Source organism: Perca flavescens, chromosome 6 (assembly GCF_004354835.1).
Source record: "Perca flavescens isolate YP-PL-M2 chromosome 6, PFLA_1.0, whole genome shotgun sequence".
NCBI classification, from domain to species: domain Eukaryota; kingdom Metazoa; phylum Chordata; class Actinopteri; order Perciformes; family Percidae; genus Perca; species Perca flavescens.
In genome coordinates, this window is record NC_041336.1 from 19,810,595 (window position 1) to 19,833,094 (window position 22,500).

At 42.1% G+C, this 22,500-nt stretch overlaps 3 protein-coding genes across 5 annotated transcripts in view; 1 reads left to right on the forward strand and 2 right to left on the reverse strand.

Annotated features, from left to right (window-relative positions):
• esrp1 (epithelial splicing regulatory protein 1) overlaps positions 1-3,013 on the reverse strand; it is a 12,224-nt gene extending 9,211 nt beyond the window's left edge. For all 3 annotated transcript variants that reach the window (XM_028580436.1, XM_028580435.1, XM_028580437.1), the window contains exons 1-6: positions 2,639-3,013; positions 2,077-2,241; positions 1,829-1,945; positions 1,382-1,493; positions 740-883; positions 104-158 (exon numbers count right to left, since the gene is read on the reverse strand). In XM_028580436.1, the coding sequence (XP_028436237.1) occupies positions 104-158; positions 740-883; positions 1,382-1,493; positions 1,829-1,945; positions 2,077-2,241; positions 2,639-2,770 (725 nt within the window). In that variant the 5' untranslated portion in view covers positions 2,771-3,013. The remainder of the gene's footprint in view (positions 1-103; positions 159-739; positions 884-1,381; positions 1,494-1,828; positions 1,946-2,076; positions 2,242-2,638) is intronic.
• An 810-nt stretch (positions 3,014-3,823) lies between these two features.
• Positions 3,824-18,428, forward strand: virma (vir like m6A methyltransferase associated). The gene is made up of 27 exons (XM_028580775.1): positions 3,824-3,937; positions 4,390-4,502; positions 6,228-6,314; positions 7,576-7,624; positions 7,709-7,880; positions 8,015-8,134; positions 8,922-9,164; positions 9,696-10,426; positions 10,762-10,899; positions 11,002-11,228; positions 11,342-11,869; positions 11,975-12,129; positions 12,230-12,312; positions 12,548-12,641; positions 13,195-13,583; positions 13,687-13,842; positions 13,952-14,187; positions 14,268-14,517; positions 14,611-14,828; positions 14,953-15,085; positions 15,327-15,467; positions 15,561-15,715; positions 16,026-16,122; positions 16,599-16,762; positions 16,890-17,239; positions 17,969-18,115; positions 18,217-18,428. The coding sequence occupies exons 1-27, from the start codon at positions 3,875-3,877 to the stop codon at positions 18,426-18,428; spliced, it is 5,451 nt and encodes a 1,816-aa protein (XP_028436576.1). The 5' UTR covers positions 3,824-3,874.
• Positions 18,429-18,535: 107 nt separating this feature from the next.
• rnf41l (ring finger protein 41, like) overlaps positions 18,536-22,500 on the reverse strand; it is a 5,468-nt gene continuing 1,503 nt past the window's right edge. The window contains exons 4-7 of the mRNA XM_028580298.1: positions 22,294-22,433; positions 20,988-21,150; positions 20,778-20,898; positions 18,536-20,040 (exon numbers count right to left, since the gene is read on the reverse strand). Coding sequence (XP_028436099.1) covers positions 19,645-20,040; positions 20,778-20,898; positions 20,988-21,150; positions 22,294-22,433 — 820 coding nt within the window. The 3' untranslated portion in view covers positions 18,536-19,644. The remainder of the gene's footprint in view (positions 20,041-20,777; positions 20,899-20,987; positions 21,151-22,293; positions 22,434-22,500) is intronic.

The window sequence follows — 22,500 nt, forward strand, 5'->3', positions numbered from 1 at the left end:
ACACACACACACACACACACATTAGCACAGCAGGAGTAGACTTGTAGTTGATTTCAGAGGCAGAGAACAAAATGTTTTTTTATCCTGACCAAACTTTACTTACCAAGTGCCAGACTCAAACTTCTCACTAACTCTCTCCTGTGTAGAAAATGTGTGGCCTGTAATGGGAAAGCAATAGAGTTTAGTTTCCAAAATTAGATCTGAAAATTAGACCACCTAACTGAAACTAATTATAGTACTTTGTAATCAACACGGGGTCTTGGAGTAAAATGCTGACTACATTTTGCATTTATGAACAGAACGTTTCCTTTTACAGAAATCAACATAAAGAGCAATTTACTTAAGGGCTGCAACTCACAATTATTTTCATTGCAGATCAATTTGCCAATTGTTATCTCTATTTATTGATTGATTATTTGGCATAGAACATAGTGAACAATGCCAGAAATGAAAGCCATATATTTAAATGTCGTTTTGTGCAACCAATAGTCCAGAAGTCCTCAAGTTGGAAAAGCTGAGACCTTTTTGATTGAGAAATTACTAAAACAATTAATCAATTGTCAAAATAGTTCCTGATTCATTTTCTGTCTCAGCCCTTATCTCCTTAAATATCATCTTATCTCAGCAGTGCGTTTGAAGTTGCATACTTTTCTTACCTGTAAACACACAGTAGGCCTATACGTCAAACTAACATATCCCTAATGTTTCACTTTTGTGTAAAATAATATATGGTACTCACTAAATGGCTCAGAAAGCAGGGCAAGGACAATACTGCCCATAATCTGGGTCTGCTGTACTGCTATTTCTGCAGGCAATATGGCTGATGGATCCAGGGTGGCTGAGGGGTCCCACATGGCGGGCACATCAACAGGTATACTAAGAGCTGAAGAGGAGGCGGTCAAGGAAAGCCAACAAGGAACAGCCAAAAAAAATGAACACAGTCTAACAGTTCGGAGACAGCAAAAGGTGTTTGTAGGTATGCATGTGTGACAGGTGTAAATGAAAAATGAAAACTGGGGTGGGGGAGGGGGGCCAGGCAAGAGACACACACAGAGAGATGTTAGGTATCCTGTTCCAGTGGGTGTGTGGGGTTTGCCCTGTTGGCTAAACACACACTCACTCACTCACTGAGTGCTGCCATTGTTTCCTTATTTGCATTTCAAAACCTCTAGTCTTGTAGCCAACACCCCGTGGCTAATACACTTCTAATTTGTGTGTTTCTGAGCGATATAAGTGCTCAAGAGATCAAGCTGAACATGCGGATAAATACCCAAAAACTGTCCAAAATACCGTAAAACATTAAATGCATTACATATAACAGCGTAGTTCACAGTTGTGCACTTGCACACCAAATGTAAACAGGTGACACATTAAAGGATACACTCTGCCATGATGTGTACATTCAAAGCCTTGAGGTCAGATGTGGGGAAGTGCTTCTTGAACTCTTTCCGAAGGTCAAAGAATGAGTAGAAACAGTCTGGAACCAGGATGTTCTGAAGAGGGAAGAGATTAAATGAACAGATGTAGCCCAGCAGCTGCAATTTTATTACCATCATATTACGGTTTGCTCATGCCAGTAGAATGATATCCGTGTAACACTTCACGCAGGTTTAAGACATGTGGGAGAATTTTGTCAGCCTCATTGTGTTGGTGGAGTTTCATGTGTCTTTAGACAGATTTGCATGACTGTCTCTTTGATGAAGATCAACTTCAGCACAGTGCGGACACAACAAATCCCTTTGCGACCGTGTAAGCGCTGAAGGTTACCTACAGCACTGAGTGAACATCCGCCCTGGCTGGAAGGCGTTCACCCACCAAGCTTGCTCACCTTGCTCGCGGCCTCAGGGTGAATCACTTGACGGATGTGGAGCTGCCCGTCTGTACACAAACACACAGACGTGCCTGCGCCCGTGCTGTTCACCTCGTTTGTCAGTTGTAGATGAAACTGCAAAAACAGGCGTCAAACATTTAGAAAATAAATTAAAATGTTCATAATATATCTTCAGGCAGGAGTAATAATTACTATTTAATTTTAAAAAAAATGCCTATTTCTAGTGACTTCAGTGAGGTTATTACCAGGTTTAATGCGGTCTCTAGACTTGTGGCTGTAAAGACATTATCTGCTCCGGATCTATTGTCCTCTTCCACGCTCTCCTCCACCACATCCTCCTCCTCCTCCTCTTTTTCCTCTGTCAAGTCTGAAAGGTCCGGCTTAATGAGAAGCTCATTCACCTTGCCCAACTGGTTCAGAGAAGAAGAAAAAACATGTCAGTCTTGAAACAGAAGTCTACATAGAAACTCACAAGCTCTAGGCTGATATAATAGCATTAAATGGCTGTAATATACACCTTTATTACATGTATATTATCACATTGAAGAACAAAAGCAGGAGTATGTTTAATTATCTTACTATGTAGACATCATTAGTAGAAGATGTGCCCCATTATTATACTGATTAACTTCAGAGCCAGATCATGTCAGATGTTTACTAACCTGAGTCACCACATTAAATGGGTGTCATTTGTATTTTAGGCTATTTCCGTTAGAGTTGTTTAGCCCTCTCCTTGCACTACATTTCCTGCTTTATAATAACAATAGCCATCTGTAATAAGTACCTAGTCTAGTTATTCGTTTTTACCTTTTTGTTCTTTACATCCACCAGCTGCCAAACCAACTGCACTAGCTCCTTCTCGTCAGATCCCAGCAACTCTCCGCTTGCGCCAGATGTGGCGGTGAAAATCACCACCAGGTAGTCGACCTGCGCCGTCATCTGAACACAAACACAGCTACAAAAAAAACAAAAAAAAAACTAATCTAATACTGCACAAAAGTAAAGGACAGCAATTGAAGATACGCCGGAGAGGATATCACACGCAGGAGCCGAGCTATAAACACCTGTACTTTGACACCTGGGCGTAGGCTAAAGGTGAGGTCCGTAAATCCAAGTTTCGTCGCCTGTTAAAATTTACGTGAAACCTCCCACAGTCACCATCGCGGAGTAATAATGGCTGCACATTCCCCGTTTTTTGTAGTGCATGTACCTGTGTGACCACGTGACTCTACCTGCCCCTCCCTCCTTCAGGTACGTGGCAGACCACGGAGGAAAGAAATATCTGTACATTTCTGTTTAGAAATGTATATTGTATTATACTGTGTAGGTATCAAAAAATGTAATATGGTTTACTTGAATAATCAGCTTACCAAATATGAAGAAGTTTAACCACGGGCTCCATATTGAAGATCATTCAATAATTTCTGCTATGATTTCCTGTTGTTACGCAAATGTACCTAATTTAGCCTAATTTGACACATGTACGAATTAATGATCAACTAAAATGAAACATTGTGAAGGCAGCCTATATTTATTCCCACACACTCCATAAAGGTTTCGGCCTTTGTGTATTCTGTTGTTGTTGTTTTTATATGACAACATAACACAACACAACATAACACTACATACATATATATTTTATTTATATATTTTGTTTCTATATGACAACACAACACAACACTATATACATATATATTTTTTTATATTATTATTTATTTATTTATATATATATATATATATATATATATATATATATATATATATATATATATATATATATATATATATATATATATATATATATATATATATATATATATATGACAACACAACACAACACTATATATAGTGTTGTGTCATATAAAAACAACAACAACAACAAAATACACAAAGGCCGAAACCTTTATGGAGTGTGTGGGAATAAATATAGGCCTACATCATTGACATATATATATGGCCTACATTTGTTCAGAGCTGATCATGCTCCGGAAGTATTCACTGCCCCGGAAGTGTACCCCTGGCCCGACGGAGAGCAAGAAAGTGATGGCGGGGGACACTTCAACGGAGCTTCTTTTTCTAGATACGTTTAAACACCAGAGTGCAGAGGTAATATATCTGACGCACTACCACACCCTTGTATATTCACTTTAAAGCTTCCTGCATTTAATTCTCATATCGGTCGTATTCAGGAATTTTGGAGATTGATGCTAAACTTCCAAGCTAACGATGTCAACATGGCTTACGCAGTTGTATCATGGTTGTTATAATAACGTTGTAATTCACAGCTTTAATTTCGCTACGCACTCGCCTAAATGCAAATCTTATTGTAGCAAATATATTAGTTAAACGTAATTTTATTTACATAACCTCATAACGCCGTCACCTGGTTTTTGCGTCCTTGCGCAGTTCGCTTGCTAGTTAGCTGAGTGGCTAATGCTTACTGTAAAGTCTCAACCTGGCCATGTTTACCTCAGAGCAATAGTATTAGTTGTGGTTGGTAAAAACATGGTATTATCTAAATGTTTTTTTTAATAATTATGATGTTCAATGCACTTTAGTTAACCAACGTGGATGTGGTGCGGTTTCCTTGCGGGGTGCTAATCACAGAGGTGCGGGTCATTCCTCCAGGAATCAAAGCACACAGCAACATACCTGACAACAGAGCATTTGGGTAAGAGCAATATGATACTCGCAAACACTGCGTTACATACAGTACAGTAAGTTGCCAGTTTATTATGTCCACCTAGATAAATCTAATACCTAAAGCAACCCTGCAATAAATCCTTTATTCATCAAGGTTATAATATTCACTCTTTGTTGAAACTGGTTTATTCAACTTTTTGTTCTTTTTCATTTCAGTTTATATTAATTAGGGTATACTAAATATAAGGTGGGTCCAGGGCTAACCGATAAACTGTCAACTCAATATAGTTGTAGGTAGGGATGCACCCATTGATACACTGGATCAGTATGTGTTTAAGTTGATACAGACCACACTGAGCACATTGGGTATTGATCATAACATGACCGATTCACAATAAATACAGTTTCTCTGTCAGTATCATTATAGAATTCAGTTTTTCCACAAACCGTTACATGACTGACTAATTTATTTGTGCACAGCATTCCCTTGCCTTATATTACTTCACATCAAATGAGTGCTACAAAGTAAGGTATACAGATTGTAAATTTGTGAAAAGGAAAGTACTGGTATCGTATGGTTCTTCAATATCAGCAGACACCCAGACTCCTGGTATCGGAGTTGTATTGAGAGAAAAGTTGGATGGTGCATCTCTTGTTACAGGAAATCGTTAACATAATTGGCAATGATATATCGCTTCTGGAGATGTTTGATCCTAAATCCCACTGAGTTGTTGTGATGCTGATCAAGTATACTGTCTGTTATGGCTTATGTAAGAAATTCATTTCCAGACAAATAGAGGTTTTTCGTCACAATGATGCCAAAATCATGTAAAAATCATCACATTGCCTACAATGGCTTAAAACACCCAAGTATGTAAAAGTAATATCTACCGTGGCATAAATGGTATGGTAAATCTGTTGGTGGTTGAAAATTATATTGTCACATATGACGTGCGTAATGTAGTTTTTCCTGCCTGCCTTTGCAAGGTGTAAAGTTAAAAAGCCAATCACAAACATGAGATCTTAGTAGAAGCATGCTACATGCTTATTGGCTCACTGACGCTGATTATATTTACTCCTTGTGGATTGAAATTGGGTATTGAATGACGAGCCATTTTTCCATACTCAGTACTTTAGAGGCAATTCGGTCGGTGCCTAAAAAGTATTGAATTCAGTACCCAGCCCTATTATACACTCAGTCTTCACTTTATTTGGTACAGCTGTACAATCAAATACAGTCCAAAACAACTGTTAACTGATAAAGTCTACTTTTATGATGCTCATAATGTTCAGTATTTGGTTGACACTGTCATAGATGTTTAAATTCAATTATATGTTTTAGCACTGAGGTCATAGTTAGTGGTAGTGTTGTACTGGGCTGCATCATATTCAGAGTTACTTCTAATATTCTGACATGTACAGGGTAAAACATTAGAAACCAATCTCAATTTAACGTAGGCCTGTACAACACCACCTTTTAAATACGACTTCAATAATAAACTTATAATTAAATTTACACATTTCTAACTCTGTCAACAAAAACTACACATTTATACTTCATAAAGGTAAAAATGTATGACAGAGCTGTTGCATTGATTGAATTGCAATAGATTGTAAAGGTGTACCTAACAAAGTGGCCACTAAGTCTATATTGTCATAACGCCCCTATGTTGATGAAAAACTGAGCCTTCTGAATAGAAGGGGAGTGAGCCCTTACTGCCACATTAATGTGTGCGCGTTTCTGTTTTTTCAGGGAGACGTCACCTCATGCTTTTCAGTTGGAGCTGTTCTTCAATAATGTCACTAAACCCAACAACCCCACGTTCCACCGACTGGGCAGGTCAGAATGAATTTCACTCTCACCCTTCTTGTTTTGTTTCTGTATTGCTCTGAGCCTCCCCTTCATCTCTGCATTTCCCAAATCTCAAAAGTGCTTAAATGCATATGTCTGTCTAATCCTGTTGAACCAGTCATGGTAGCATCTGAGCTGTGTTCTCGGAGGCTAGAGAGGTGGGTGCTTGTGTGTATCCATATTTAAGTCTCTTTGTTCCAATGCTGGCTAACTGGTCTGTCCAGAAACTCAACCCCACCCACACAGTAGCTGAAAGTGACACTATAACTTAGAGGTCCCGGTGAAATAGATGAATAGTGGAACGATTAAGTCCAACATTTTTATTCTACCCTCATAATAACAGAGGTGTATTTAGACACGTCCATTGAGTAATAGTTGTTGAAAGCTGTAAATACGACACACCCAAGTTATTATCTCTGCTGGGAAAGTTGGGAGTAGATTTATTTTAACCTGTCTGGTTGCTATTTAACTATCTTTCAAATCTCAAAAACAAATTTGACTGACATGTTTTTGGTCAAGAATCCTTGTTGTCAGCTGAAGTGATAATCAGGATAAAGATGATCCAGATAACCATGATTATGTAGTTGTGTGGGTTTTAGTGGCATTTTGCCTTTTTGTGACATGAAATATAGCAGTATGGGTGTGTTGGATGGCATGATACAAAGCCTCTGGCCATATTGGAACCCAGTCTCCCAACCTTTTTGAATTTGTGACGTTGTCAAAGCTGTGCTATGTCTGGGAACACGTGCACATGTCGATGGGTTGTGACCACTTGTGACACAAAAAACTTAATCTTCCTCAGTTTGTTTTATCTGAATATATATATAGATGTCTGAAGAGGAAATTGTCTGGTTTATTTTGCATAAAAGTGTTTTTTGGCATATATACCCTGTTTCAGGGTATCTGTAAGTCTTGAAATGTCTCAAAAAGCATTTTTCCTCAAAAATTCTTAGATTTAATTTGATTAAGAGTGCATAATATTTTTAAAGGGAGGTTATGCCCTTTATTAGATTAAGAAAGCTGACAGGAAATGAGGGGAGAGAAAGATCGGCCATGATGAGTGAGTGCCTTTTAGACATAATTACACAGCAATTTTGTGCTGTTTGGAAAGAGGTTGATCAAGGAGAGATTGCTGCTAATCTTCATTGCAGTCACATGCTATTTTTCTAACACTAAAATCTCTAAGATGATGAACAAACATTCACAAGTTTGCTGTTTTAATCTGCCTTGTCCTGCTTTCTGCCCTCAGTCTGGAATATGATGAGAACAAATCCATCGTGTTCAGACCCAGTGGAAAGGTAAATGTTCGTCCACAAACTAGATGATTTGTATTTATTTTTTTCTCTTGATTTTTGAATAACTAAATGGGTTTATGCATGCAGGTGAACACAGACGGCCTGGTACTGCGTGGCTGGTACACCAGTCTGACTGTAGCAGTGTATGGGACAGCAGAGCGCTCACATGGACATGACCAGGCCTCACCCCCTCCTCCACCACCGCCACCCCCTCAACAGCCAAGCGGGCAGAAGCGGATTGTTAAACAAGGTGCTCATCATAAGCCGAAACTACCCAGCGCTCCTTCCATCACACCCCCTTCCTGAAACTGAAGCATTTAATGAACAGGTTGTTCTTCTTTTCCCCAATTAGCTTGGTATACTGTCAATCTATTGTACGGTTTGTTTTTTAAGAGTGGGAAAAAGATGACCAGTACAATGGCAGCCCACCCAGACCAGCACCAAGAGGGCCTCGTACTCCACCTGGGCCTCCGCCCCCGGATGATGATGATGAAGAGCAGGTCCAAGTGACGGGTGAGAACTGCACATCTATTCTGTGCTATTATTATATCTGTCACCGTTGATCCTGATTTATCAACTATAACAGAGACACTGCCGTAGTTTAAGCATCTGTCTGGTTGATACTTCTCATAATTAAATGTTGCATCAGTGGTTCTCCTTAATCAAAATTAAAAGTTATATTTTGGGAAAATCCCACATTGGTTACACTGTAGTTTTGTTGTCGGTGACATTATTAAATTCAATGTTTTCCTCCTCCGTTACATTTATTCAGTCCAAGCAGCCCGCTGACTCAATTTTGTGTACTTTACATCAATGTCTACAACTGGTTTAAGTTTATAATCAATGTTATTTGTTTTTATCAAATGTTTCCGAATTACCCGGATTGTCCAAAGTTTCCTTTCAGTACAATAAGAAAATGAACATATAGAGTTGAACCTTTCTTGTGCTATATTTTTCTCAGTTACCTTATTGTTTCAAGATTTTACAGTTGTAAGTGTATTTGAAAAGTTTAGTGTACAGGTAAAGGGCACATAATGTTTACAAAAATGCGTTACATTTCCTAAGCAAGTCTCTGCATGCTGATTATCACAATGTATGGAATCACAATGTACCTGCCAGGTAAAACATATTTTAAAAAAGTGTTAAAGTGTAAAAACAGTGGGATGATGATCCTTAAGCTGTTTTTGCATAATTAGGCCTGTACGTATGCAGATAAATGTATTGTTTGCATGTCTACATGTGCCCAGTGGGCATGTTGGGTGAACTATGTGCCATCCGGCCTCTCTTGTGACATTTACAGTGGGCGTGGTCAAAGAAGAACCATGCGAGGGCCGTGACGACTACCTGGAGGCTGTCTCACCTGAAAGATCACTGCCTGCTGATGAAACCTACTCAGATGCTGAAGTAGAGGAGGAAGGCGAGGAGGAGGAGGAAGAAGAGGAGCAGGAGGAGGAAGAAGATGCACGGACTGAAGGGAGTGTTCTGGAAGAGGAGGAAGAAGAGGAGGAGGAAGATGAGGGTGAGGACGAGGAGATGGAGGAAGGTAGGGGAGTTATTTTGTGAGAGTAGGATAGTCTGCAATCCCAAATGGATGCCCAACCCAGAACCCCTTGGTACTGCAAACTCATCAGACTCTCCCGGGGGCCATGGGAGCAGGGTCCATTTGGGACTGAGCTTCAGTTGGAGAGAGTGTGTGCTGTGGCATGCTGCCTCCATCTACAACCGCTCTCAGCTAGCCCATCCGAGCACTGAAGGGTCATGATCAACATTCATAAGCTGTCATGTGGAGGTCTACCTCACACATCCTCACAGCTGTGGCTGATGCTTGTGCTGTAGTCACATCCTGCATGTTAAACTAACCCAGCATGTTTGGAGTGATGCCACCATGTGTGAGTAGGTTTGTCTGTGTATGAATTTGTGAATGAGCAAGGGAATTTGTAGTTGTCGCTGGCCTCCCCATTTTCAATCATTTTTACACAAACACTTTATAAATGGTTGAAGAATCTTAAGAATAGTGTTCATAATAGAACATTTGTCAAATATCCCCTCTCTTTTGTCTCTCCCACCATTTCAGGTGATGACGGCTATGAGCAGATTTCAAGCGACGAGGATGATCTGGATAATGGTAGCTTCAAGTTGCCCACATTTGACATGGACTACACTCCTGAGGACCTGGCATCTGTCCCACCTGTCCAGTTTGACCCGTATGAGCGAGAACTCAGACCCCTGCTCTACTTCACCCCTCCATACAAGACCCGCTTTGATACACAGCTTGAGAAGGCCAGTTTGGAGGAACCCAGGGACCCTGGTGGAACAGAAGGATCAGCAGGTGTAGAGGAGACTGAGGCTGTTGCCCAGCTGAAAGAGCTACTAGCTAGTATTGGAAATGACAGAGATGCCCGCTGGGTCACTGCTGTGGAAGAGGCACCTGCACTACTGGCCAAAGGGTTGGCTTATTTAATCAAACAAGGAGAGGGCGAGATGGAGGAACCTGTTGGAGTTTTAGTCCAATGGGCACTCCAAGCTCTAAATATGGAGATTGCTCTCACACAGCCCATTGCGCTTAACCTCAGACAATTGAAAGCCGGTGCCAAGCTAGCATCACACCTTGCAGAGTGCCCACAGGGCCTTTCAGTGCTGCTACGTGAAGGGGCCCTGGGTGTGCTACTGGAGCTGGTCCAAGCGGACCATGTCTCCTCCACACTGAAGCTGAGTATCCTGAGAGCTCTGGGTGCTCTGACCAGCACTCCTGCTGGTGCAGAGGCTTTCCTACATGCAGCAGACTCAGAGAAGAGTGGCTATCAGGTTAGAATCACAAAGTATAAAAACTTGAAAATGTTCTTTTCCTCAACACTTTTTCATTATATACAGATTTTCTTCTAAGAATACCATGAAAATTCTTGATCTTACAAATGGATCCCAGCCGACCATTTGATCCAAGCAGGAGCTGGTCTTTAAATAAGGCACATATTGAACTGATGTGTTCAGATCCCAAAGTTAATTTGCCTCACAGACTCCGTCAGAACTCACTTCCCACCCTTTATGTTTACTGTAAACATTCAGAAAACACTGACTAGTTGAACAAATTGATGAATTTTTGCCTCATTAATATCTGACATTAAACTATATGTCATTTATAGCGTTTAGTCCATCTGTTCCTGCGTGAAGAAACAGTGAGGGTCATAACAGCTGGCAACGCCATATTACAGAAAAGCCACATGTACGAGGTACTGGTCGACCTGCAGAGTGCAGCAGCAGCATGGAGTGAACCACCGCAGGTAGACACACACACACACAATCAAAAACACTCATTCTCACACATACGTTACTAACTTCAAAGTACATTTTTCATGATAACCATGACTGACTATCATTCTCAGGAGGAGATGGAGGATGCTGAGAGCCCCATGGAGGAGGAACCATCGCTAAGCTCCTCCCCTGTCAGCGAGGAAGAGCTTGATAGGCTGGCAGGAGTTTTAGAAGAGTTACATCACTTGCTAGAGACGGCCCCTTACTGCATGGTGCAGCCACCTGTGAAAGCCTTTCCCACTACTGCTAGAATAACAGGACCACAGGAGAGGGACGATCCATACCCAGCGCTGTATAGGTACACATTCAAACACATATGACCTCAAACCTCACACAGTGCAGACACTCAGATATGAAGTTGAATGTAGTTTGGTACTCATTGATTGGATTTGTAATGTTGCACTTTCTCAGGTATATGCATGCGTGCCATTTCCTGGAGAGCACAGCAGCTGTGATGTCAGCGGCTGTGGCAGCCGGCCACCTCGGTGTCACCCAAGCTGTTCGAGAGCTCCTCCGCTTCCTGTCGCTCACCCAGCCAGGTCTGCTCTTCCTTCTCGCCCAGCCCACTCCCACCAACCTGCTGCTGCGTCTCCTGGCGTCTATGGCAGAAGCTGAGAGCGAGGAGACCACCTTTACAGGGGGAGAGGGAGGTGTCACAGGACCAGGGTTCGGTGAAGAGGGCTTCGGTGTGTGGCTGATGCAGGCGCTGCATGCTCTGCAGGGTGTGTCGGAGCTCATGAGTCATGTGGCCACAGGAGGAGATGGAGGAGCTGGGCTAGAGGAAGGTGACAACCCGGAGGTACTGGGCATGCTCCATGCGCTCTACCTGATGACCTTCACACAGACCGGGCGCAGTGCTGTGGCCCACGTTTTAAGCCTTGACAACAACCTGTCGTGTCTGATCACCCTCCTCCAGCACCACAGCAAGGACGGACAGGGGTACAGCTGTCTTCTCCTTTGTCTCTCTTTCTGTATGACTATGGTTTGATTTCAAGCACCTGTGCATTGAGTATGTTTTCACATTTTTGTCTTCATTTCTTTTAGTGAGGTCAAAGCTCGCAAAGCAGTGACATATAACTATGCCTGTATGCTGGTGTTACTGGTAGCGCAGAGCTCTAATGAACTGCGGATGATGGAACAATATGCTGCCCCACTACTCGCCATAGCCAAGGCTGATGACACCAATGCCAAGTTACAGGGTAAATATTACCCATGTTGCATTAAAGTAGTATGCCATATGTGACAATTCTGGGTATTTCTTTTGTATTTTTGATGTTTTGTTCTTCCTCTGTACTTCAGAGCTTAGCAAATGGCTGGAGCCTCTGGACAAACTTCGCTTTGAGATTGGCAGCATTCCCACTCTCATAGACTATATCAAACAGGTACAGATCTCTCCCTCAATATATATACTGGTGGAGTAAAGCAACATTTCACTACATTTTCAATAACTGTGTGAGCTTTCATCTCCCTATATCACCCGCAGAAAGTCCTAATAACTCCTGAGTCTTATTAATTTAGTGAGTGATAAATCTCTTCAGTGAGCCTATTTGAGTCAAGGCATTATATGCAAATAATAGCGTTATATACCATTTTAAACCTGTCCTCTCTTGACTTCAGAATGTGGAAAATGTGTTGACTGCTGAGGGAACTGGACTGGTCACTGCTCTCCGGGTCCTTTGTCACATCGCCTGCCCCCCACCTGCTGTAGAAGGTAAAGATACCAAACATGAGTTCTGTAATAGTTCAGCTGATAAAAACTAAAGACTTTTTTTAGTGGTCACATCGTCTTTACCTAAAGGTTTTAGTTTAGATAGTTTTGAATATTAAAGGGGCCCTATGGCGTTTTCCTGCAAGAAAACAAAAGTTAAGTTTACTCACCAAAGTGAACTGTGGTATGAGTATCCTTGAGGTGTAACAAACTGGTTGATTGAATTTCCTTTTTCATAAAACATTCAAAAAGCCAATTTGTTATTTTAATGCTTGCATTGTTTACATCTATGTTTACAAGCTTGCACACTTCCTCTTCCTTTGCCTTTGCTGGCACATTACTGCCTTTCTTGGCGCATTATCACCACCTATAGATTAGTGGAATAGTGAGAGACCATTGGCAGGAATTTGTAGTGGTCAAAAACTCCACAGGGTGTTTTTTAAGCTGTAAAACTGGTTATCGTGTTCATTGATGGTGACTGCAACAGTTACGGAAGAGACAGCTGTTGTACAACATTGGACACATTGTTCATAATGGCTTCCTCCTTTTTAAACAGGTCAGCAGAGGGATCTTAAGTGGAGTCTTGCAGGGGTCCAGCTGTTCTCCGGCGAGGGTCTGGATACTTGTGTGCGTGTCTTACAGAAGCTGTGCAGCCTGTTGCTACAGCCATGGCGTGTGCATGGACACATGGGCCCCACGCCGCAGCGCTGCATGATCCTCAGTATATGTATCAGCACACTGCGATTGTTGCGCACCATGCTGATGGAGCTGCTACGCGGGGGAGCTTTCCAATTTAGGGACACTCGTGTGGCCAGTGTGTTGGTGACGCTCCACATGATAGTGTGCTCCATCCCTGCATCTGGACGTCTAGACGGAGAGGAGACAAGAGTGCAGGCGGTCATTGTAGACGTACTGCTCACTTTCACGCAGGGTGTTAATGAAAAGGTGTGTGAATGAGTATAGCCATGTTTGTTTAGCAAAGAAATATTGTGCAAAAATCAAATCAGTCAAAAATACATTCTTAGTCAATTTATGTGTTTTGGTGCAGGTGACTCATACAGAAGAGACTCTGGCCAGTAACACGTGGTCTCTGATGCTAAAGGAGATTTTGGCCTCACTGCTGAAAGCTCCTGAAGGTCTGTTCTCTGGTTTGACGTTGCTGTCTGAGCTCCTGCCTCTTCCACTGCCAATGCAGAGCACTCAGGTAACTCACTCAATCCTCCTGTTCACCCATCTGTCCTGTACTTCCTTTCACCTTCCGATGATAACAAATCATATACACGCTAATATATAATAGACCTTTGGCTCCATAGGTGATATCAGTCCAAGATGTGGCTGTAGCCTTAAACACAAGAAAGCTATGGAGCATGCACATACGGGCGCAGTGGAAAGTGTTTTCCGAGGCGTTGAGGTGTGTGTGTGCTACCAGTTGCCCTCCTCTCCTGGCCATGCTGAGGAGAATGTGTGTTCAGTTGGCAGACCTGTCTTCACCCACCGCAATACTCATCATGAAGACCCTGCTGGAGCTGCTGCTGGAGGAGATGCAGCCGTGAGTGAAAAACACACGCTCCGTTGTTTGTGTTTATGCTGTGAACTTCATTTTAAGTGGATGCAATGTGCTAATTGCAGGGCGGAGGGGAAAGGTGTGTGCTGGGGCCAGGTCCTGCGTCTGCTTTCTTTGATGGATGCTCTGGTGTCACAGAAAGCTTGTAAGAGCGCAGCACTGCACCTGCTGTCGGGGTCTGTGTCTGGAGATGAACAACTGGCCGATCTGTTCCCCTTGCTGCTGTCTCTCTTGATTCCTCCAGCTGACCACTCCTTACAGCAGCAGCAATGCAGCGAACTAGTGGGGACAGTATTACAGTCACTATGTGACCAGGTAAGCAGTATAGTGCACATAAAGGCAGGCAACATAAACAAGTCCTTACAGAGAAAAGGACAACAAAAAAATATAAATCTCTGTCTTCACCAGGACATTTCTCTGGTGGTTTCTCCACCTGGAGAAAGCTGTGTGTCAGAGGCTGAGCAGCTGGCCAATGCACTTCCAGGGCGAGAGATGATGTCATTAGTGTGCAACTCCTTGTTGGAAGTTTTGGGGAATTCAGAGAGCAGTGTTCCACTCCTTCTCACCTGTATCAGGACTTTGACATTCCTCACCGAGCACGACTATGGACTCTATCACCTCAAACTGTAAATGAAAAGGCTTTCTCTTTGTTTCTTGGCATTCCTACTGTCTCCCTTTGTAATATCTTCTTTAAACCAGGCATAGGTTGCTTTCTTTAATCAAAACGACTCCACTTTATCTTTGTTTCAGAGCTCTGAAGAAACATGGTGCTGGTCTATGCTCGCTGTTAAAGAGATTGGTTTTTGCCTTCAACAAGGACTCAGCAGATCTGCTCTCAGCTCTGCTTGACTTTCTCAGACAGATCCTCAACACAGAAACAATGGTCAGTACCTGGTTTTATGTCTGGTTCATGTTTGACATGGAAGTAAATACAATTTGAACCAAGAGTGTACATGCTGTCGAACTGTAGAAATTATAAAATCTTTGTTGGAAGCAATTAGAACTTTGACTTTTGCAACAGCTGATTTTTCAAGTTTTGAAGCTTACAGTAATCGTTAAAAAGTGCTTTAAGTGTGAATTCCTGGGCTTACTAATTGTGATTAATTGTGAGATTTCTCATCCAGTGTGTAGATGAGGCCCAGGGGTCGGGCGAGGAGTCTGCCTTCTCTTCTCCACGGTTGCTGTCGGGCTCTGAGATGAAAGCTCTACTGCAGTGGGAGGAGTCCGAGACCCATCCACTCCCTACTTTAGAGAAACAGATTACGGTACAAATTATACACACGTGTATAGTTTTTTGCAAAGTAGTGGTCAATGCTGCCTTGGTGTTCAACTAACTCTGTAACTCTATGTCTATGTAGAAACTATGTAAGGAAGATGATTCATTGGAGACAATGTTGGAGACTGTGATTGTTCTGAGGCAGACGCTGGAGACGGCCACAGACGCACCTCCTGCAATTGACACTGAGCCCATTCTGCCAGCACCCGAGACACTTGCCGCCCAGTTTAATCACAGGTACAGCCCCTGGATGATCTCTATCAATTTTTTCTTTCTCTGTCTAAATTCAATCATTAATGACAGGGAGGCAGTAACCATTCCAGCCAGGGAAATGTACCTTTCTAAATGAAAAATTATTATCCGATAATAATATTCAAAATGGTGTCAGCATGAGTTATCTGCACTACAGCTTTCTCTGGAACAAGAGCTTAAACCTATTACTGATGATATACTAAAATGGGCCTCATGCATCACTTTTGTGGTAAGTGAGAGGAAACACTGGATGTGATAATAAATATTTCATGCATCTGTGCATCGTTATCTGTAGGACGGTGTTCATTCTGTCAGAAGCTCTGGATGAGCAGCTGAAGACTCTGTGGTTCTCTCCCTTCCAAACTGATGACATTGAAGCAGACCTTGATATGGTAAGACAATATGGCAAAAATTACAATCCAGATTTGCTTTGCTAGATGATCTTATTTTCTCTTCAGTGCAATATTTGGTCAAAGTACCAGCAGCAAGAATGTTATGCTACTATCGTAATTCTTTAAAAAAAATCAAATAATAAACAATTACTGCATTACTACAGTAATAAAAAAAAAAACTGGTTTAAACCAGAGGTATGTCCACATGTTAAACACTGATTCACTATGCATTAAAAAATGTTCATCTGTTTCCTAATAGTTTATATAAAGGGTCTTCTTTTCCTCCCAACGTCACTGCTATTTATTTGTTGAATGAAAGCTTGATGCTTTATTGATGGGACTTTAAATTAATTACACACCCATCAATTGCGGATTATTAAACCTAATTACACATGATCATGTACAGTTATGAAGCCCTTTCCGTCTGTATGCGGATTGGCAGTATGTCTATGATTGCCACTTTGTCTGTGTGGCAGGTGAAGGTGGATCTGGTCGGGCTGGCTCAGGAGTGCTGTCCAGAATTGGACCTGAAGGCAGAGCTGGAGCGCTCCTTCTTGTCTGAGCCCTCCTCCCCTGGTCACACTAAGACTCCAAAAGGCTTCCGACTTGGCAAACACAAGCATGAGACGTTTATTACAAGGTACAGTTCCAGTGTTTGGTTGCATTTAAATGCTTTCATATTTGTTCTGTATTCTTTGCAGAAAAGTAACATCTTGGTTCTTGTTTGAATCAAACGACTGACTGTCATCTTGTGCTTGTCTCTGCAGCGGTAAATCAGACTACATTGAGCCTGCTAAGAGAGCCCACATAATGGCTGCTCCTCGCGGCCGTGGAGGTCGAGGAGGATTTGGACAGAATCTCAACCGGCCCCATGATATCTTCCGCCAGCGCAAACAAAACACCTCCCGTCCTCCCAGTATGCATGTCGATGACTTTGTGGCGGCGGAGTTTAAAGACATTACGACCCCTCTTGGACTTTTGCCTCCTAAACGGCCCCCCAAGAGCTCCCCCAAACCCCCCACCAGAGGACTGTTCACTGGTAACAGAGGCAGAGGCACCTTCCACAGCCAGACTCGCTTTTTCACTCCACCACAACCTAAAGGTGTACTGCTGTCCGGTATGTATACACAGACACACGCAATCCTATTGAGAAAAACAACAACACATCTCTTGTGTTCACTTCAAGTGTAGTTAAAGGACTCGGACCCTCAGCTAATGACACTTCATTGGTCAAAATTACCACTGTGTATATAGAAATTTTCTCTGCGTTGTTGATGAATATTATTACTAGTGCAACTCAGTTGTGTGACGGCTTGGGTTATATCGCAGAAAACAAAAAATTATTTGATAGTTTTTATTTCTTTTTATTGTAATTTATGGTAGTTTTTCCAAATGTTCACCTTGACAAACATCAACTTGAAATTGCATGCTTTGTGTTTTTACTAAATGTTACAATTAATTGCTTGTAAAATAATTGCCCAAATAGTTCATTCTTGACCTTGGAAACAGATGTGAAAATCTTCAAGGTCCTCCTACTAGCTTTTTCCGGAGCTTTCAGCACCAACTCATGGTCTTCACCAGCAGATGGCGTTTGCTCAGTTGTCATCATGTTGTACCACCTGTTATCACATGACCCATACTTGGGTCTTGTTATGACAACTGAGCACACTCAGCATGAGATGTGGTGTAGACACTGACAAAAGCTAGTTAGTGAACCTTGAGTTAAAAAATGTTTTGTCAAACCATTGGTATAGAGTATATAGTAGTTTTAAATTTGGGCATACTGCAGGTCAGAGCTACATCTTGGCCAGTAAGAGGTGCTAAACCCTTAATTTTGGTTCTGCAGGTAACTACACTCGCAGAGAAGGAGGCCGTGGTTCATCGTGGAGCGGCCAAGTTCCAGCTGTCACTCACAGAGGAACCTACAGTGAACCTCGCGGAGGCCAGAGCAACTTCACACGTGGACCGCTGCCTTCCAGACAGCCCCCAGCAAGTATGAAACGTATACCACACTTTTTGCTTGATTTTTGCACTATGAATATCTAAACACTGAACTTAAAATGCGGTGATTTTGTCTCCTTTTCAATTTGCCAGATGCATATCGGCTGGCTCCACGGGACCGAGCCCTGCGAGGAAGAGGTGGTGCCGGATTGTCATGGCTTGGCGGGGGAGGAGGTGGCGGTAGCGTTGGTGGAGGCGGTGGGGGAGGTGGAGGAGGGGGGAGAGGATCTCAGGGGAGCAAGTTCAGTGGGGGTGGAGGAAGCGGAGGTGGGAGGGGCAGACATGTTCGCTCCTTCACCAGGTAAATTCACCTTGGGAATGACTGCTGCCTTTCATGGCAACGTATGGACCAATCAGGATATTATATATACTGTCTCCATGGAAACGTGGTGGAATGATGTTGTCACAATGACGTACAGACTCTGTGTTGATGTTTTATGTTTTGTTATCATTAGTTGTATTCAGAGAATAAAGGTCACAGTAACTGAGCGTACACTTTTGTTTTTAAGCAAACACCAGTTGAAAAGATGAACTGATGCAGACAGTGACCACCATTTCCTGTTACCTCCGAGCACTTATTACCTGTATTTAAAAAAAAGTGAAACGGGACAAAATTACACCACACTGAAGGTTCTCCATGGTGCTTGACAAGAAGTTAGTGTGAAAAGACTACAGTAAAGGCCAATGTGGCCATTTTAAAAAGACCATATAGGAATAGTTCCTTGAATTTGATAAGTGACAGTGGTTAAAAATGAAATATTTGTGAGACAGAAAGGTGCAGAATGTACAACACATGTTGAACCCAAAATACATGCCTTTGCCAACTGCGACACCAAGTTACCATATTAATGTCAGAGATCATATTGGTAGTGCTACATGCAGTCCTTTAGTCTTGATGGAGACTATAACAGCCAAAACACAAACTGTAACATAGCTGTCCTCCAAGATTTGCTTGGTATGCCTTTGTTTTTCATACTTTAGATCGTCAAAGCTGTGAAATATTACACATTGTGAGTCGAGAAACAATTCTCAACATTTTAGGTTGGCTTAGACTTAAAATAATTTTAGAGGTTCTTGTGTAACCAAGTTCTTGCAGAACACTCAAGAACCATTTTAACAAACCTTTTCAAAGCAGAAAATACTGCATCAGATGGATCACTACTGAGGAAACTGAATAATTTGGTCCTGAGATCAAGAAAATGACTTGAAGTAACTGTGTGTAAAAATAACTGACATTACACAATGATCCGTTTGCAGGAAGGACCACTGGCGAGTCCACAAAATAAGCTGTCTATTCACTTTCTCACCTACAGTCAAAAGATCAAGTTAGTTTGTAGAATTACACAAAAACCCCTTTCAAACACAACATATTGTTCATTCCACAGCAGACTATAACAACGCATCATTCCATAGCCTACTCTACACACACTATATTGTCATTACTAAACTGTTAGCCAAATATTACAAAAATAAAGCTTTTATCATTTCTGATTCGGCTAATCTGCCACCAGTCCAGTCTACTCAGATGACAGTCACCTCCCGGCTCTTCCTCTTGATGCAGTCTAGAGTCAGGCTCCTGGTACCACCCTTGCGCGTCCCCTCTCCTAGCTGAGGTGATAGAGGTGGTCCTGATATATTTATGGCCTGAGCTGAATGTAGTGACAGTCTGGAGGTGTGTAAAGATGCCTCCCTCTGCTGGTGTCTTGTCGGCTCCCATCCAGATGTCTGCTGCTGGGTTCCCTGATGCTGGTCACTGGATGCCTGTTCGACAGGATGCTGGCTCCTGGTTGGCTGCAGATCTCTGAGGAGCTCCAACAGTTCCCTCTTCTCCAGCTCTGCTTCTGCCAGCTCCTGTCTTCTCAGACGCTCTGCTCCTAACAGGGCTCGCATGTCACACACCACACGGGACAACTGATCCTGCACGGAGAGGACACAAGATTACTGAACGTGCATCAACGTGGTTTACAGCGTAGGCTTTTCTGGGTAATTTACAGCGCTGAGTAAAACATTTAGGTCCTAAAGTAGTTCCACTTTAAAAAAAATTGACTTAAGGGTTCAGTATAAAGAGAAGAACGCTGAGACCAACAGTAAAAGTAATTAAATTCAATTTTATTTATAGTGTCAAATCATAACTTTACAGATAGAGTAGGTCTAGGTCACACTATAATTTACAGAGACCCAACAATTCCCCCCAAGAGCAAATGCACTTATTCCAGCAGCAACAAGGAAAAACCTTTTAAGGCAGAAACCTCGGATAGAACCTGACTCTTGGTGGGAGGCCATCTGCCTCAACCGGTTCGTTGGGGGATTTGGCTCGGCTGTAATAGTCTCCATCAAGTAAACATCCTGAAGAATGTTCCACTTTAAAGTATTACATTATTTAAGTTGTTAAAAAAAGCAGTATTAAATATTTATTTTGATATGGAATCTCAACTTTTAAACTTGGATGAGAGTGCTCAAAAATAAAAACCAACATTTTCAAGAAAATTCCTGATGTGATACAGTATGATCAAAGCACATATCACTTTCTAAATGCATTGCTAAAGCTCTCATTAAATGGGAACTATGCCAGTACCTCAAATCTTTACTTCAGCCCTGTTGTTGTTACCTTAAAAACTGAGGAGTTAAATACATGAGAAGGACTGACAGGTCACCTTGAGCTCCTCCACGTCGTTCTTCAGCTGCGACTCTTTCTGCACCATGTGTCTCCTCTGCGAATCCAACCGAGACTCCATCTCTCGTTTCACCTCCTCCACCTTACACAGCATCTCTGCCCTGCCGTAAATATTCAGTGAGTCTACTAAACTATGATCTAAAAACAACTAATATAAAGTGTAGCAATCATCTCTGTGTTCAGGATTTACCTGAGCATCTCCACTTCTGTGCGCAGCTCTGCTACACAGTTATGCTGTGATTGGTCGATGGAGAGAAGGGTGTGGCCACAGCCGTTGGGACACTCCCTGCTGCGGAAGTTACATTCCGACAGATGAGCCTCCAAACCCCGCCTCTCTACCTGCACAGGACAACCTGACAGGACAGGAGCACAGAAATGGATAGGCCTCACATTTGGCAACCACGTACTCAATTTATAAATGTCTATATCTTTGAAAAAAATATTTTACAAAAGGATTAGCAGACACCACTTAAAAGACATAAAACTACAAGTCATAGTAGTACACACAGGAGTGGAAACTGTAGCAAAAATATTTCTCAAGTAGAAATGCAGTAACTTGACTTTAATATTACTTATACAGATAAGGTAGACTAGTCAAATATGGCCACACATCCAAAATAAAGACGTCTAATCCCTCTTCATGTCAGTAGTGCTTTAAAAAGTGGAGACCATTGTCTCAGATTACATTACAGGGTTACAAGGTCTAACTTCATTTCAAATGTAATATGCTCCTGATTTTGTCGAACATAGTGGTTGGCGATTCTGTAATTCTTTCAAGGGTTAATCCTAATAAAAATATACTTTCTACTTTGTTGAAGCATAGAAAGAAAAGTAAAGTAGAATTACCAATTTTACAATAGAAGTACAGGAAAAAGTGTGGTATAAAGAGAAAACATATTGATGTAATTGTTTTCCACCCCTGAACAAATACACCAACCCAAATTTTACACTCCTCACTGCAGTTATTAAGCCTCATCTTTGACCGAGTGTAAAAACTTTTCACAGATCACAGCAATCATAGACCGCAACAGAAATATCAGGTTGTATCTTGTGTAAAACTGTATGTTGCTGTAAGTGCCTGTAGTACTTAACACTGCAAAAAGCCACACTGCATGCACACACTCTGTAACTATACCTACCACAATAGTAACATATGTACTCTCCACCTGCCAATGACAGGTCACAGACACATTGTGAGCACAAGAGCATATGCTTGTATACACATACACATGCTCATTAAAGAGTGATTGAAAGTTGACCCTAGATGCACTGTGTGAGTTCAGTGGGAGCTGAACAAGTCCCATAGGTGCACCAGTTTGGGAGGTAGCCATGACAACAAAAGAGCCACCTGTTGCTTACACACCACATACACACACAGGTGTCACATTTCCTTTATTTCCCACATATCTACATGGATGACATTTAAGAACCATACAAACCCTACTGATAAACATCACAAATGACACATTGGATGAGCTCAATGTGAGGTTTCATACCTGTGTTAGAGCAGGAAATGAAGGCAAACTCGCACTCATCCTCATGTGTGTGCAGGCTCTCCAGGGGGCAGACCACCTCACAACCCTGCCTTGCATTCATACAACGTATCTGCAGGCGGTTCAGGTCATTACGCATGTACCTGTCATCAAAAACAGCATCAGAGAAATATGGGAGAGCACAGAGAGCAGCATACATGTGTGACCCCA

Excerpts from the sequence above, each read along its gene's own strand:
- virma (XM_028580775.1), top strand. The coding sequence starts at position 3,875 with ATGGCGGGGGACACTTCAACGGAGCTTCTTTTTCTAGATACGTTTAAA. Across the intron at positions 11,870-11,974 it reads CACAGCAAGGACGGACAGGG|TGAGGTCAAAGCTCGCAAAG; the intron begins GTACAGCTGTCT and ends CATTTCTTTTAG. Across the intron at positions 16,763-16,889 it reads CATGAGACGTTTATTACAAG|CGGTAAATCAGACTACATTG; the intron begins GTACAGTTCCAG and ends TTGTCTCTGCAG.